Genomic DNA, 17,595 nt, shown 5'->3' with positions numbered 1-17,595 from the left:
TTCATGTTTCATGACTCCTCGTGTTCTGTGGAGGCAATAATTACACGTATGCACATGTAGGAACAACAGAGGATGTTTCTCACAATGGTGTTATGAAACTGTGGTTTTCTTTCTGCCCCCTGCTTTAATATGTATATGGTCATGATTTATGATGTTCACCATAATGATGATAAACGAATACATCAATATTACTACTAATGACAATAAACAAACAATTAAATAATAATAAAACATTTAAAAGTGCAGCTGATCATGGCACAGTCTAGTCTTCGTATCTTGTTGCTTCTCACTCTTAAAGGACACATTTTAGTTACCTGATATTTCAGTACTCTCAGTCAAATAACAAAAAGATAGTTCCATCCACACGGTTTGGTCAAACTATTTAACACCTGCACGAATATCTGTTGAATAATAATGCTGAGAGATTGCTACAGAGATGGATGTGTGATGGCTTTAGAAACATCTTTGAGAGCTGAATAAGCACCGAGCTTTTCACCACCACCAACAGTACTGTAAGTCTCACGACCCCTAAGACACACTGAGAGAGGACGGGAACTGAATATATCTGCTCAAGTAGTTTAATAATCGCTAATGTAAATTTGTACTTTGTTTAGGTTTTCCATTTTTGCTGCTTTCTGCTTCTACTCTGCAATATTTCAGATGCAGTTATTGTACTTACTTTAGTTACTTAACTTTTAAGCTACTTATTAATAGTATAATAATGTTTTTGATGTTTGAGTTAAGAAGTCTAAATACATTTTCCCTAAATCCAAAACAATAGGCAGCTCCTTTATGCCACAACGTGAGCAAACGTGCAAACTCTTCTGATAACACAGGGATGTTACTGTGGCTTATAAATCATCTGCTCATTTTTATTTGTTCTCTAAATCCTGTCACACATGTTGCTAATGTAGTCTAGCTCACTAGATCATTAGCTCATTGTAACCTTCTGAGACATTAGCCCTGTGGCATGTGTGTTAGTGCCAGCCAAGGCGCTGACGTGCTTTTTTATTTTAGCTAAAAATCTCTGTTCGTATTCGGGTCAAACCAGCACAGCTCCAGATCCAAGTGACAGCAGGTCAGACATGCGTTACCTATCAATGGCCAGCAGCAGGCTTTGTGCACTTTGAATATGACTATAAACTGATATGGATCCGTTTATTGTGGGTTCTGTTATCGACATCATTTATTCTCCAGTCTTGGACCTGAGGTGATGCTCACAGTAAAGGCTTGTATGAGTTCACTGTATGAACTTTAATGTAAAGTAACTCTCGTAGCAGTTTGTATAGAGTGATTTTATAGAGTTTTAGTTGATGCAATTTTATTTGCTTGATTGATTTGGTGGACTGCGACTGAAACAAGGCAGTGCGTGTTTCTGCTGTTTATCTGCTTTACTACAAATTGTTCTTAATATACTTTAGACAGTTGTGGCCCAGATGTTTGAGCCTCTGCCCAAGAATCGATAAATAAAGCGTCCACCATATCCCACCTATAGGTCATGCTAAATTTAAATTCTTTAATTCTGTTTTAGAAATTTAAGCAAACAATGATTAACAACATAAATAATAAACGAATAAAATGCTATTATTTAAATTATAATAAGTCCATTCCATGAGCAGTCTGTGTGTGTAAGATGTTGGAAGCTCAGTTATTTAATTCCTGGCTCGGTCCATGTCGACGTGTCACTGGGCATGACTCCCTCCACTTAGCATGTATTGGATCAAAAGCATATAAATTATTTCAGTAATGGTTAAAAAAACATAGGTGCTAGCACCTTTAATGTAAAGCATTATTTAGAGGCCCTGTGCTATAACATCAGCACTGTAATAAATACAGTGCTGAATTATGTTCATACTGTTTTTCACTACAGTCTTTTCGAGTCTCACTGATATATTTTTATATCCAAACGTCCCCATTTTAACATGTTCCTGGTAGGAGAGGTATGATGCTTTTTTTCTTCCTCATTTTAGTCAATGCCTGTCTTCTTTTCACTGGGTTTTTAAACCATTTACATTTAAAGGCACTATTCTCAAGCTGCACTGCAACTCCATCACCATCTCCTCTGTACAATCTCTGAGGCATTGTTATGGTCAAAGAGCACAGTCTTCTCTCTGTAGTATATTCCACAGTGGCCTTGGTGGTGCCCCATTTGTAGGTTTCCGGGTTAGCGACTTTGCGTCCTTTGTATTTGAAGGTCAAAGTCACCTGGCCTGCTGAGTTCAGATCCAAATTGGTCTTATACGAACTTTAGAGTTGAGTCGCCTTCCTTCCCCTCTGGCAAAGATGCAGAGATTATTTCTTCTTGACTCCAAATAATTAACCTTTCTGTAAGCTCTATTGACATTGGAGTTAATGAGAGCAGTTTGCCTCTATTGCCCAGTTTTCAAGCTTCTCCAGCCACACCTCCACTTCACTTATCGTCCCACTGTACAGCTGCTGTTTGGCAGAAAGTCTGGCAAACTTCTGGTTAATTTCTTGTTTAAAATCATCCAGGTTTTTCTTTACATCACTTCTCAGACTCTTCAAATGAGCAGAGAGCTGCTTTGTTCTTAATTTTCAACTCTCCTGTCTCTTGGTTAATGTTTGTTAGGCCAACGTGCCTCTCATTTTAATTCACCTCATATATATGTAGTGCTAAATCACAGATGCCTCATGGTGCTTTATATTGTAAGGTAAGGTAAAGATTTGAATGACACGGTTAGCACCCAGTTAGCTCCTAGCATTTCTCGACAGCTCTGCCTCTTTTTCGACTGCCCGGAACATTTAAAAAATGGATTCATTCTGTTCTCCCCAACAGAGAGCGTCCCCCGATTGAACAACAGCGAAAATAAGAAGAATGGCGCCGAATTACAGAGTTAATAATACAGACTTAGTAATATGTCACGTAAAGATTCATCAGCCAGATGAAGTGTTTACTGACAACTGACAGCGGACATCATCATCATTATTCCAACAATCCTCTCCGCACGGACGAGCATAAACACACTCGACTATCAATAACTCAAATTTAACACATACACACACGATTTGTAATGACAATACTTCAGTTTACAATAGGGTTCATTCGCTCGGTCAGCAGGAGGCAGTATCCTCGTACACTGGGGAGTAAACTGCCATTAAATGAAACAGAAGAAGAAGAAAACATTGCACATGCGCGGTACGGATCGGGGAGTCCTGATCTGTAACTATCTTTTTTTTTGTGTGTGTGTGTACATTATATTAAAATGTTTCATTACTGCAAACATTGTAAGAGATGCTTATTATTGTTAACATCTTAACAGATACTCTGACTCGTAACTATCATCAAATGCTTCGATTGGAAGTAGTGGCCTTTCACACATGTGTGGTACTGATCAGGTTTCCGGTACAGATCGGGTAGTGACAGTGAGAAAGGTGTCTGAAGAAGAAACACCCAGTGCATCATGGGAATCCCCCGGTAGCCTACACCTATTGCAGCATAACTAATGGAGGATTCAGGGTCCCCTGGTCCAGCCCTAACTATATGCTTTAGCAAAAAGGAAAGTTTGAAGCCTAATCTTAAAGTAGAGATAGTGTCTATTTTTAAATACTCCAGGAACCAAGTCCTCAAGTGAGGTGATCTTGTTTGTACTGTTCCTTAGTCACCATCATCTTCTCTTTTGTGGTCCACCCAAGTGTTTTCTAAATTTACCCTGCAGCATGTATTTATCATGATCAGCTTTCACTGTTCTGGCTTAAGGTATGCAAGTTTTGAGGTACTTGTACGCTTGGCTGTCAGAAGCTCTTAAACCCAGCAGCTTATCTACCCGTGATGCACACCTAAAAACAACAAAAGTTGTCCAAAGTTTTGTATAGCCAAAAGAATTTAATCACATAAAATAATTAAACCAATTTGTCAGATGATTTAGAAATTGCTTTCTAAATGATCACATTTCACTGAAAAACTTGCCTGTATAACAGAAAGTAGTAGAGATCTGCAGAAATATCTCTACTACTCCACGTATAAAAATGTGCTTTCAGTGGTGATGGGACATCTCCTTCTTATAACCACCATGTAAATAATAAATAATACAACACATGTGTTTAACTATCTGTGCTCTTCCAGTCACACACACGAATGTTTGCTTTGATCGTCGAAAGAAATGTAGAAAGAAATGTAACAGAGTATTATTACCAACTCTGTGTGTGTGTGTGTTCCTCTTCAGGAATCCAAAAGAGGCTGGAAATGATTAGGAGTGATGTGTGTTTTAAACCTGTGACATCAGTCCTCTTCACAGCTGTTCGGTGTCCTGTTTACAGATGCCCAACGCTTAAGCCAGGAATTTTAAAAAAGCAAAAGATTTATTTACAAATTAATATTGACTGTAAAGAAAATCATCATCATCATCATTGTGCATTTCATCATTTGAATTTGGTGACAGAGGCGGACAGTTTGCTTTGTTATTGTGTTCAAATGTATCTGTGATCATCGTATCAAAGCAGATCTAATGACTTTTGAAAATATAACAAAAGATCAAATAAATCCAGCGGTTTCCTTTTTCATATTGCTGCTTTTCTTAGTGTTAAAACTTTACAGAAATGAACTCAATGTGTTTCTATGTGTATGTGCTGTGCTTGGTTAAACTGCAGCATGTTTGAATGGACTTCTGCCCACAGTGCAAAGACTTAGTGGAGTTAGTCTAAGTCGTCCTTTGGCTCTGTGTTTTCACCCTATAACAGCCTGGAGATTTATCCGGGCTCCAGCCCGTCTCTGGATGGATGGATTGATGCATTTCACGAATTCTTTTTTTATTATGATGTTCGGGAAGATTTAATAGGGTCATAAAAGTCACAAAGCAAACACAAAACTTTGTGAAGACACATGACTTAACGTTATGTTGACATCTGTTGTCTTGACAATTTGACTAAACTTACATGGACTCAAGTTATTGACACGTTTTGATTTATTTTTGTTACCCATTCAGTCAGTTCACACTTCAGCTGACACATTTACAACACATGTACAACACATATCTCTCTACAACACAAACACCGGAGGCTGTGACTGTGGCAGCAACACAACACATTTAAAGGCCTCGTTTGTTTGGATAAAGCCACAGAGGGAGACGTCTGTTTGACTGTCACTGATGTTTATGTCACTTTGTCAGGTTTTAAATTGTGCTGATCTTGTGTTGTAATGTCACAAGTTATTGTCAGTAGATTTTCAGACATAAATGTTTTGGTAGTTGAAATGTGTGTCAGCGTTTGTTTGTTTGTTTGTTTGTTTGTTTGTTTGTTTGTTTGTTTGTTTGTTTGTTTGTTTGTTTGTTTGTTCTGTATGATGTATTCTTGGTCTGCTGTGGTTTATTCTAAACTTTTATATTTGATTGCCTTTTTTCCCTCATAAGATATTTTTGTGATACATACAAGCAGTAATCAATAAACATCCCCCTGAAATTACAGAGGTTCTGTTAACATCACAACATATTCCAGTAAAACTCAAATCACTATTTCTTCCAAGCTTAAAGGTTTCATTTTACTCCTAAATGAAATATTACAACATAAGGTTCATTTTATTTAAATATTATTTATATTCTGTCATTTATGTTCATTGTGACCAGTCAAAAGCTTCAAGTGTTACAGATGAACACAAACAAAACAGAAAACTAGATTCTGTGATCTGTTCCAACCAAATAAAATAAATATTTACAAACAGTGAAATCTCCAGAGAATATACTGAATCATTTCTTTTGTATGAAACAGAAACCTTCTGTATATATCCTCAGTACAAATTTCAAAGACCAAAACAAGACTGACGCTCCAAGGCAATCAATCATTATCTTTACAAAGTGCTCTCCTGTTTCAGGGAGAGATCGTAACACGAGTCTTTAATCAGACATTTCCGACTGTGCATACTTTGTCTTTACGACAAACTAGGCTGTCGCATTTGTGGCATCACTCTGTCTCAGAGACAGTGTCTGACATTTTGCAGCAAATCACAAGAACAGTCGCCTCAAGGTGCTTTAGAGAGAAAACCACCAAATTAAATGGCATAAAGAACACAAAAGTATGAATCCATCCTGCCTTTAGTCAGTGGTTCCAGCAGGTGGTAGCGTTTAATGATGTGGAGAATATTCTAAGCTAGCCAAGAACGCAGAGTGATGAGGAAGTGCTGACCCAGCACCGTGATAACCTGAGCTGCTGCTGAACAGCAGTCAGGCTGCAGCTTCCACTTCTACCTGTTCATGTTGCTACAGTAGAATCACCGTGACAACCATTATGAAGTCTCTTTGTGCTGGTTTTCATCTTTGCTTTGTGCTCATACACGCTCAGAGAAAGATCACGTGTGAGGTCATCAGGATGGATTGTGTTGGTGTGTGTGACTGTAGCCTTCAGGTTTATATTGTTCAGTGGTAACTATGTGACAGTGTTCAGATCATCTTACAGAGTAACTGGAATTATGGCACGACGGGACCACAGAGACATCTTTATTTTTACATTGGTCACACCACCACAGCAACCCTGTCAACCCTGCTTCCCCGTGATTTAACCCCGCGGGCGTGATCTGCAGATGCCGCGCAGGTGCAGCCACACGGCACCACAGACCACGCCCCACCACACATCCCCATCGCCCGACTGAGGTCGGGGAGCCATCTGGCCGAACCTACTCCCGCCCACCGGCCTCCAACCTGATGACAGGGCAGTGTCTCTTGCGGAGGCCGCCCAAGTCTCCAGCGGTGATGGCAACGCTGGTCCAGAGGCCGGGCACGCCCGGTACCTGGCAAACCGGCACGACCGTGTAGGCACAGCCGTGAGCACTCGTCTGCCGCCTCCGGCTGCTGAAGTGCCTCACTCGGCTCCTCCACCACCGTCGTGACACCCCTGTAGGGGTGGCGCCCAGGCCCAGAGCAGCGCCGCCAGATGCCCAATCCTTTTCAGGTGGCGCTCGGTCTGGTCCCGCAGCTCTTCCTGCTGGCGACGCACCTCCGCCACCTGCTCCCACTGGATAGCCACCGTGTCAGCCATGATCTGGGACAGCTCCTCCCTTCTCTGGCTCTGTTGTGGGCCCGTCGTGCCGCATCCTAGGGTTCGGCACCAGTGTGGTGGAATTATGGCACGACGGGACCACAGATCTGTGTTTTGAGCCATCTTTATTTTTACACTGGTCACACCACCACAACAACCCTGCTTCCCCGTGATTTAACACCGCGGGCGTGATCTGCAGACGCCGTGCAGGTGCGTCCGCACGGCACCGCCTACCACGCTCCACCACAGTAACATGAAAGTAACGAATGTCTTTATCCTGGGGAATTACTTTTAAGACAAGTGTTCTGTGTAATATGTGCATTCACTTTTTTAACATCACCAATCACAACAAAGCGGGGAACACCTCCAACATGCACGAATGTTCGATCACACTGCATGTAGTTAATGTGCATGGATGTAATGTCTTTGATATGCTGCTGAGAGGTGATGGTGACCCTCAAACTGGAGCCAATGGGAATTGATAAGTGATATTGATAATGAATAATCACTAAACTCTTATCAGTTCCCATCCGTGTTCATTGTTGCTCTGCTTCTCTAAAAGGAGCTGCAGCCTGCAGAATTCCTTGGACCCTTCTTTCCAACACAACCTCGTGTCATGTTCAGTAACGCTGTCATTCAAGTTCTTCTTAACATTTTCTGTTTTCATTTATCTCACTAACACTGATAACTTTGTGAACCCTGGACAACCTCTGCAACTTTCTCCTGGAAAGCCAGGACACTGTGTAAAAACATGGTGAATATAAGAAATAACCACGTTCTTAGTAAGCTGTGGACTTACCAACTGTTCTAAGGAACAGCCAGTAACATTACTCTACACTTCATTACAGTAAAGCAGCTTCAGGTGACAGTTATAAATCACAGAGAATAATTTAATTCTCAACAAAAAGCACAAAATAAAAAACATGAGCCGTACAAAAGCTGTTAGTGACTGTTGAAAGTTCAAATATTAGGTTGAACTGCTGCTGCTGTTGTAACTGTGCTTTTATAAGCTTGCAGGAAAGAAATCCTCCAGCATATTTTCTTCTCAGTGGCTGGATACTACAGTAGATTATGCTCATGATGCGTACAGTAGAGTGTAAAAGCCAGTGAAGATGTGCAGCTTATTTACACTGACTTGCTTATTTTCTGTGCTCTTGCCCTCTTCTTTTAGTAAATAAACGAAACAGTGAGTACAGATGGACACCTGCTAAAAAAAAAAGAGAGAAGATCACCGTGGACACAGAAGGACACTAACAGAGATCAACTAAAAGAAAAAAATGGCCTTCTGTCAAGAATTAAGGGGATGGACAAAGGGCCTGCTTTGTAAGGCCGGACCTGGACCGCTGAGTCTGTAGCCTGGGAGCAGAGAGGAGCCGACCAGCTCCAACTCCTGAAAAACAAGCCTTGCTGAGTGTTAGAGACCAAATAGGAAGGTCACGATAAAACATTTTTATTTTTGTAAACTTTTTTAAGTTTATGGTTTCAGAAAAGATCAAACATCACTCTGTGTATATACATATTATATACCATATGTGTGTATTATATAAGTATGTTTAAAAAAAGAAACTGTGTGCAGTTCAAAGAGGAGATGAGGAGACGCCAGCTCCCTGTGACTTTTGAAGGTCAGCCACCATGCCCCACATGCCTTCTGCTGGGTGTGTGTGTGTGTTAAGGTGTGTGGGGCAACTGGTCCAGCAGGCCTGTCACTACATAATGAGATTACAGCTTTTTGAGCCTGTCTTCCACTAATAACGTCTGTATCGGTCAGAAAATCTGCCTTTTAAATCCAAAAATACACACAGATAAGAAAAAGGGTTAGGGTTTCCTCTACAAGCTCGACTCAAGTTCCAGCGAGGTGGGACATTAATGACAGGCTGCCTGATGTCACCACAGTCTGGTGGTTTTACTGTGCCGTGGAGTAAAAACTGCTCTTGTGCATTGTGTTGGCACAGGCAGGGTAGGGCTGAGAACAGAGAGTGGGTAAAAAATGAAAAGTGGAAATGATGATGTGCTTCAACACAGCCTTCAGCTTCCACCACTCAAAAGGACTAAGAGAGGGGTTAAAGTGAAAAGTCACACAGTGACAGCAAGTCTGTGTAAACTCTTCTGTTTCTATGGATTCCTGCTGACATCCTTCTGTATTTACGCATTGTACTAAAAACACAGCCATGGTGCAGAGTCAGCTGTTGTCATCTACTATTGTTGTAGTCATTGTACTGGCAGTAAGAAGACAGTATTTATATATAAATATAGTCATTTGTGATCTCCACCTCCTGGACATACGTTTGATTTTTCAGCTTTGACGCAGGACGTGGTGTAAGTGTGATGATGTGTCGTTCTTTCATGTTTCTCTTTTGTTCAGCTACTGAATGTAACTTAAACTTTTTAGGCAGATGGTGTTTTTTATGTGCTTCAAAAGAACAAACAGTATTCTGTATATTTATTACACGTGTAAATGATATAGTAACATGTTTCTGATAATATGCTGGACCTCCTCCTCACGATCACGTCATGTCCCAAAGGTGAACAGACATGTCCTGCTGAAGCGTGAAGTACTACAGAGAGTTTTAGTTGTTTGGTTTGTCTTTGTGTAGCTGAGTCGTAGTGTCATCGTGGTGCTGAGGGTAATGCTGTGGTGAGGAACAGGACAACAAAGAAACACGAGACCAGTCTGAGGTGGGGAAACTTTTAGCAGTGCGTCCTGTTGGAAATGGAGACGCTCTGCTGCAGGACGCTCACATGCACTTGTTTGATTTGTGGGTCGTAGCATGTTTTACCACATTTATGGATATGACGACACTGAAACCTTTACATCTTTATTTTAATTCAGAGGAGGATTTGAGTCTCACTGCACTCTTACTTTAATGCATAGCACTTGGTAATGTAGGTAACATGGTCTATAAGACTAAGTGATCCCATGGACAGTACTCATTTACATCAGTTAATAAAGTGATGGAGGTGGAAACAACTGAAAGGCCACAGTAATCTAACTCGGTGTGACAGAACGAAGGCAACCCAAGCTCATGCTGAGTGTGAACGATTGGCTCTTTGTCTTTTGTCCTTTTTGGACCAATTCTGTCTTTTTAAGCTGATCACTCGCTGGCCTTGGAGTGCCTTTAGTGCTGTGACTCCGTTCTTATGACCGTGGTGATATCATGTCTCCATCATGTTGATGACTGTCCCGGAGACCCAGATTTTACTTCCTCTCCTGCTTTTCTGGTGTTTCAGTGAGGCAGATGTTTGTGTGACAGGATGCACTGTTACACTGTTAGTGCTGCATTTCTTTCTCCTTCACGCAGTGAAAGACTGGTTGTCCGTACTGTTCTCTACATGAATGTCTAAAAACTCTTTCAAAGACTAAATGAGCATCTGTGAATGTGTCTACAGACAGATTTTTTAACGATGCCTCTACCACACCCTCAGCGTGCCACTGCTGAGTTGTTCATCTGGGAAAAAGCTTCTGCAGTGGGATCAGGCAGCTGGACATGAACTGGGACTTAACAAAAAATATTCTAACGATGTCAATCTTAGCAGAGATCAGGTTTCCTCCGATCGCTGCTGTGTTATTCTAATTGTAATTTATTTTTGTTCTTTTTTTCCTTGTTGTTCTTTCTCTTGGCTTGTTTACATGTACTGTATATGATGTTCATCTGTTGCTGGTTGGAGAGATTATCTAAAGGTCTGAAGTAGCTTTTAACTCTAGCTGTGGTATTCCCCTGTGGCATGGCCTTTTACCCTGGTCCTTCCCTTCCCCAATCAGAAAATGTGATGTTTGCATTAAGTACACGTACTCAGCAACGAGATATAAAAATCCTCGGGCTTCCTACCAAAACTACTCCCATTTGTTTCTATTGTGTATACCTCAGATACGAGCCCTAAAGCAGCTATTACTCTTAAAGCTCCTGGCAACCAGACCTCATTTACCTCCTCTCCCCCTCTTCCACACTTGAGCCCAACATCCACCCATAAGCCAAAACCACACCTACCTCCCCCGTTAACCCACTGACCTCCACCCTAAAGTCACAGAATACTTGCTGCAAAGACACGTTCTGACAGGTTTAAACTGAAGGACACTACATAAGTCCCGATCCTGCATACAGTTGGTCTGTGGGTGTTTCACCAGTACTGGGATTTGACAACATTTTATTTAAATATCTCATTTTTATCTCCCTACAAGGAGCTATCAAATCTTATAGACAGATAGAACTTTATCAATCCCCCGGGTAGGTTCCTCCGGGAAATTCAGTCATCATCATTATTATTATTATGAATATTATTATTGAGAGTTGTCTTTTAAATACCTCAGTGAGGTTAAGTTATATTGTGATTCATCTCTGTCCTTAATTACTTTAACGCCCACATTATCCAAATAATAATAAAAGATGTCTCTTATTTGTTTCACACAACATCAGGCTCAGTGAGCACAAATCCAAGAACTATGCACAAAACAAAAGCTGGAAGATATTTTAGAGTACGTACATGTATATAACTTAACCCATGCAAGTGAAAACGTGAAGTCCTTACTGGAGTCCTTTGAGCAGCCCACTAACTTAGCCTGGAGTGTTGTTGTAAATGTATAGAAATTATACTGTGATCTGCAATATTTACTCTTTACATAACCTTTACAGTATTTCCAACAAGTGTTCTTTCTTGAGTAGGCTACCAAACTGTTTCCAATTCAGAAAACACATGAACAACAATTTAAAGTTGTCATTAGCAGCAGAACCAACTGTTAATTGGAATAACAATGTTATTGCTATAGAAGATCGATATTATTGGCATTTAGATTTGTTACCCATATGCCTCACTTTAACTATGCACTTCTTTCTAAATCTGTTTATGAAATAATTTGGGACAATGGAAGCCAGATCTAGGGCACCTGCTAAAATGGCACAGGAGATAACGGTAGATTCTCAGCCTCGAGTCTCTGCTGTCACTGTCTTCTCTACACCATTTCTTCCATTTTATAAAAAAAACAACATCAAATAAAACATAATAAAGAATTTCTAACTGCTCTCGAGTGGATAAGCTCGTGATTTTTCCCCAGTGTTCTCCTCTGCTCCGCCAAACACACAAACCCCTCATAATTGTTACATGTGTGCATGAAACAATACTCAAACTAATCATTTCAAAAATGTTGCTGATTTCACCTGTCAGTAAAAAAAGGGGTGTTTTACAGTACGGCAGAAAACTGAAAACGATTTGGCCTTGACGGTTGGTTTTCAGTCAGGATAAATGCAGACGCTAGTTCATTTCTAGTATGTCTGAAGTTTTATTCAAAATAATATAAATTTCAAACGTATGCACACACGTCAGAAATGCAAACAAAAGACTGTCCTGAATGAATTTGTATCCGGTGATATGATCTGTTTCTCTTCAGCAGTTTTGACTTAAATGATCTGGTTGCCTTTGAACGTTTTTCACTCCTGAATGCCAACAGCCTCCCGGTCCTATGCAGATCCCAAAGCACAAAGGTTTGACTGGTGACTATGGAGTAAAATTTGAAGAAAAAAAGACCTAACTTACATGTTTGCATTTTTTTAGTCTGCTTTTATTTATGTGTTTGAGGCTCCAGTGTTTTCTTCTACTCTTTATGTATCAGTTATTCTTTATGTCAAGAGCAAAAACCTGTATTAATGTGTACAAAGAGACATCTAATGTGAGACTGAACCTGTGCAAGTGACACTGTAGAAGTACACGTGTGTCTGTGTACTTCTACAGTGTGTGTGTGCGTGTGTGTGTGTGTGTGTGTGTGTGTGTGTGTGTTGGATGGTATTTCTTTAACTGGTTGATTTATGTGTGCTTTTAATGTGCTTCAAAGAAACAATACTATTTATTACAATATTCGTACATTATTATCACAGTTATTATTACAGTTATTACTAACATGATTATTAATAAACATTTCTTTCCCCTGAAACTCTTCCATTGATTGACTTGGTTTGGGTCAGCAGCATTAGTTGTGTTACAGCAAGCCTGCAGTTGGTGACTGAATATTATGAGTTCAGTTCAGTTCAGCTACCTAACATACATAGGTCAAATTAAATGGTAAAATAAATATGAATATGTACTCACAAGCCACTTAGACATACCTGTTCAACTGATCATTAACAAAATATCTAATCAGCCGATCACATGGAAGCAACTCAGTGCATTTAGGCATGCTGACACGGTTGTAAGAACCTGCCTACCTCGTAATTAAACTTAAGAATATGGAGGAAATGGGATTTAAGTAGTGCAACAGTTTCTAGAGGTCAGAGGAGAATGGTGAGATGGCTTCGAGCTGCTAGGAAAGCAACAGTAACTCAAATAACACTCATTACAACCAAAGTATGCAGAAGAGCATCTCCACAGGCACAACATGTCACACCATGAAGCAGATGGGATACAGCAGCAGAAGAGCACGTCAGGTGCCAATCAGAAGAATGGGAAACTGAAGCAACAGTTTCTCTTTGGGTGCCCAAAACTGTACAATAGAAGAAACAGGTTACAAATTTGGCACAAAGAACACAAAAGCACAAAGTGAGCATTGTTTGACCGCCACAGTCTGCTTGACCCTGTCCATCCTTTTCACTTCACTTTGATTTCCCTGTCAGGACTCTTGCTGCAGCATTTTGGATCAGCTGAAGGCTTTTCCGGGAGTTTTTAGGACTTCCTGATAATAATGAATTACAGTAGTCCAGCCTGGAAGTAATAAATGCATGAACTAGTTTTTCAGCGTCACTCTGAGACAGGATATTTCTAACTTTAGAGATGTTGCACAAATGGAAGAACGCAGTCTTACATATTTGTTTAATATGTGCATTGAAGGACATGTCCTGGTCAAACATGACTCCAAGGTTCCTCACAGCGTTACTGGAGGCCAAGGTAATGCCATCCAGAGTAAGAATCTGCTTAGATACCATATTTCTAAGATTTTCAGGGCCGAGTACAATAACCTCAGTTTGATCTGAATTAAGAAGCAGAAAGTTAGCGGCCATCCAGGTCTTTATGTCTTTAAGACATTCCTGCCGTTTTCTATACCACTGCAGTGCAGTAGTATAGGAAAGACCAAGAAGCTGAGAATACCAGTGTGCTGTGTGAGAAACATGCAACCTGAGACAATAAGGAGACAGTAATTTAAATTTATATAGTTATACTCGTACTATGTTAGTGTATTATGATTGAGAAACATGGAGTTCTGAAAGGAAAAGTATTCCTTTGTAACTGAGTTTAAAAGAGATGCTGTTGAAAGCGTCATGATGTCCATGTGAGGTTGAGCTGATGAAACATTCTGTTAATGTACAATAGCAAACAAACTGAATAAGAGATGAGGGAAAGTATATATTTATATAAGACTGAATACTCATATGTGATTAATGTAAGAAATCATATTAACATACAACACAGGAAAGAAGAAAATGTAATGATATTATTCTTTTTATTAATATTATCATACGTTTTAAATTTGTTTTAAATCATGTTGACGTCACAGAGAGAGCAAGGATGTGAACATTGGCTGATTGGATGTCAGCAATGATGATGATTGGATATCCCAATGAATGACCGCAGTCCAGAAAGAGACGGGAGTGAAAGAACGACAAGGTAAAAAGTTTTGTGCAAAAGAGATAAGTTGATCTTCAGAAGATTGGATCTAAGAAGTTAACGTTCAAAATATTTCAGCAGACGCCAGAGGCAGGGCTCTAGACTCACCTTTTGCCACAGTTGCACTGGTGCACCAGCACCAGTTAGGCACACACAATTTTTTCAACCTCAGTGAGTTTTGGTTGGAGAGAGATGAAACCTGCAGCATCAGAATCGAGCGCAAAAAAGACATAAACACAAAGCGCGGACCCGACGCATCAGAGTCAGCGAGCTGTCAGTGAGCTGTCAGCTTTCAGCCCCGACGGCGTGTCCGTGTACACTGTAAAATCTAATTAGTTAGTTCATAGAACTCAAAAAAATTAAGTAAAGCTTACTTAAGATGACTGTTAGGACAACTTACAGTATTCATTGCAAGTCTGCAGTATTAAGAATAACTGGATATTTCTGACTGTACAATACTAATTGTTTACCTACTGACAAACATTTCAAGTTCAACTAAATGAAAAAACAATGTGTGGTAACCTGAATATGATTAAAAATAATTAACAACACTTTTTGTAATGATGTTAAAATGAGCCCAACTTTTATTTTCAAACACAACAAAGTATAACAGCCAACATACTGGACACTGTTCTGCTGAACAACAAACAATTATATTTCCATCACTGTTATAATCTCACAATGAAACAAAGTCTCAGATGTAATTATTTGTTTAATTATTATTATTTAATTATTAATTTTTACCTGTTTTTTACACTACATCAATTCGGTTTCAGTGGAAACTTTATAAACAGAATTAAGTTACCTTATAACAATCCCTGCCCTGCAGTTCTCACAAACGGGGTGCGGTCCTCCAACGTCCGGATACTGAAGGGAACCAGACAAGGCTGCCTCCTCTCCCCTTTGCTCTTTGCCCTAGCCATAGAACCATTGGCAGAGGCAGTACGAGTTCAGGCGGACATACATGGTCTATCTGTAGGACAAAGACAGCATAAGATTATTCTGTATGCTGATGATGTACTTGTTGTGTTGACTCAGCCGGAGACATCAATCCCCTCTCTGGTTGAAACTATTAATAAGTTTAGTGAAATCTCAGGCTATAAAATTAATTTCAATAACTCAGAAGCAATGCTATTGAGCAGTCTGAAACAAAAACCACGGGCCCCTTCTCCATTTCCCTTCACTTGGTCCCCACAGGGCTTTACGTATCTGGGGATTAGGGTCACTCCAGCCTTTGAACAGATGTATAAAAGTAACTTTACCCCCCTATTTGAGCAGGTCAAATTAGATCTAGAGAGATGGAAGTCCTTACCGTTATCCTGGCTCGGTCGTATCGCTCTTCTGAAAATGAACATTCTACCCAGGCTACTTTACCCAATACAGATGGTTCCGACCCTTTTTCCACATAAAGCTATCCAAACTCTAAATGGCTGGTTCAGCTCCTTTGTTTGGGCAGGGAGGAAACCTCGTCTTAAAATATCCACGTTATGTCTTCCATCCTCAAAAGGGGGCCTTGATTTCCCAGATATAAGGAAGTATCAGCTAAGCCCCCATATGCGTATAGCTGCCGATTGGGTACAACAGCCTTCTCCTGTCTGGTTGGATATTGAGAGCTCTGTCTAACTTCCCTTTGAAAAGTTTGCTTTTTTTTTTTTTTTTTTTTTTTGAAAAAAAGGGGAAAAATATGGTTTGTTTTTTTTCCCCTTTTTTTCCCTTTTCCCCCCTTCCCTTCCCCTCCCCTCTTTTTCCCCTTCCCTTCCTTCCTCTCCCCATCCTTTTTACATAAAATATAATTATCATTATATAAACAATCATATCTATGTCTATACATACACATTTATTATCCTAAATAAGTATATTCAAAGGAGGGAGAGAGGGAAAAAAAAAAAGTAAAGAAAAGTTTGCTTTTTGTGGGGAAACTTAAGACCTTAACGATGCTCTGTAGCAACCCACTCACATTATCTACTTTCAGAGTTTGGCGAATGATTCAAAAACTAGAAGGAAGGTCTCACTTAACATCTCTTTTTACTCCCTTCTCTGATTATCCTCTTTTTCTGCCCGGGACCACTGACCCCAGCTTTCGGAACTGGGCTGTGAATGGTATTTCTACCTTTTCTGACTTAATGGACGGGTCTAACCTCATGTCCTTTGACCAGCTAATCTATAAATACAACATTCATAGGCATTACTTCTTTAGATATTTACAAGTGAGGGACCATATACAGAGGGCTACAGCAATACTCACCAATCAAACTGTCTCTAAATGTGAAAAGCAGATATTTCAGCCAAACCTTAGAACTTCTATAAAAATTTGTTATGGCCTGTGTTAAGAGATATATTCTAAAACACTTCTTCAGTAGAGACTCAGAGAAGAGAAACACACAGAATTTCTTGCTAGCAAGGGCAGCCTCCAGAACTGACACTCCAAGAGTGAGGCTCAGAGACTCGCACTGAGGACTGCCCTGGTCTTTATTTATATGCTTCAGTGAGTGTTTGTTCCTTACATTGGAATGTGGAGGTGTACGTGTGTGTGTGTGTGTGTGTGTGTGTGTGTGTGTGTGTGTGTGTGTGTGTGTGTGTGTGTGTGTGTGTGTGTGCGTGTGTGTCCATAAACGACTTCCCTTAACCTGCTGGTCTGGAAAATCCAACAGTTCATCTATATGTAAAAAAGCACTTAAACTAAAACTGACATAGCTACGTTAATCCTACCGTAAAACAATAAGACAAGGTACAACCTCTCCCATGCTCCTAGGATGTGGGGGTGAACGCCAGAACACCCTGGAATGTTACAGTCCTCCTAGGATGAGACATTCTTTCAATATGCCACCAACTATATACTTCTAAACACAAATGATTACATGCAGTATTCTACCATATGCAAACTTATATCATTAAAAGATTATACTGACTACTAAGTACAATTTTCCATTGACATTCCCTCCTGTTGTCAGTATAACTTTAAGTGAGATATCAGTATGTAACATCTTGTTGTACATTTTCTGTCACACCGTCATTAATCACACAAAG

The 17,595-nt window shown here is 40.1% G+C and overlaps 1 protein-coding gene across 1 annotated transcript in view; it reads left to right on the top strand.

The window, feature by feature from the left end:
- rbfox3a (RNA binding fox-1 homolog 3a) overlaps positions 1–13,561 on the top strand; it is a 589,353-nt gene extending 575,792 nt beyond the window's left edge. The window contains exon 16 of the mRNA XM_026177478.1: positions 8,156–13,561. Coding sequence (XP_026033263.1) covers positions 8,156–8,158 — 3 coding nt within the window. The 3' untranslated portion in view covers positions 8,159–13,561. The remainder of the gene's footprint in view (positions 1–8,155) is intronic.
- Positions 13,562–17,595: the final 4,034 nt, after the last annotated feature.

The sequence above is a fragment of the Astatotilapia calliptera genome, chromosome 8, assembly GCF_900246225.1.
Source record: "Astatotilapia calliptera chromosome 8, fAstCal1.2, whole genome shotgun sequence".
In the NCBI taxonomy this organism is placed as follows: Eukaryota; Metazoa; Chordata; class Actinopteri; order Cichliformes; family Cichlidae; genus Astatotilapia; species Astatotilapia calliptera.
Note: the sequence above shows the minus strand (reverse complement) of the source record. Positions and strands in the feature narration are given on the sequence as shown.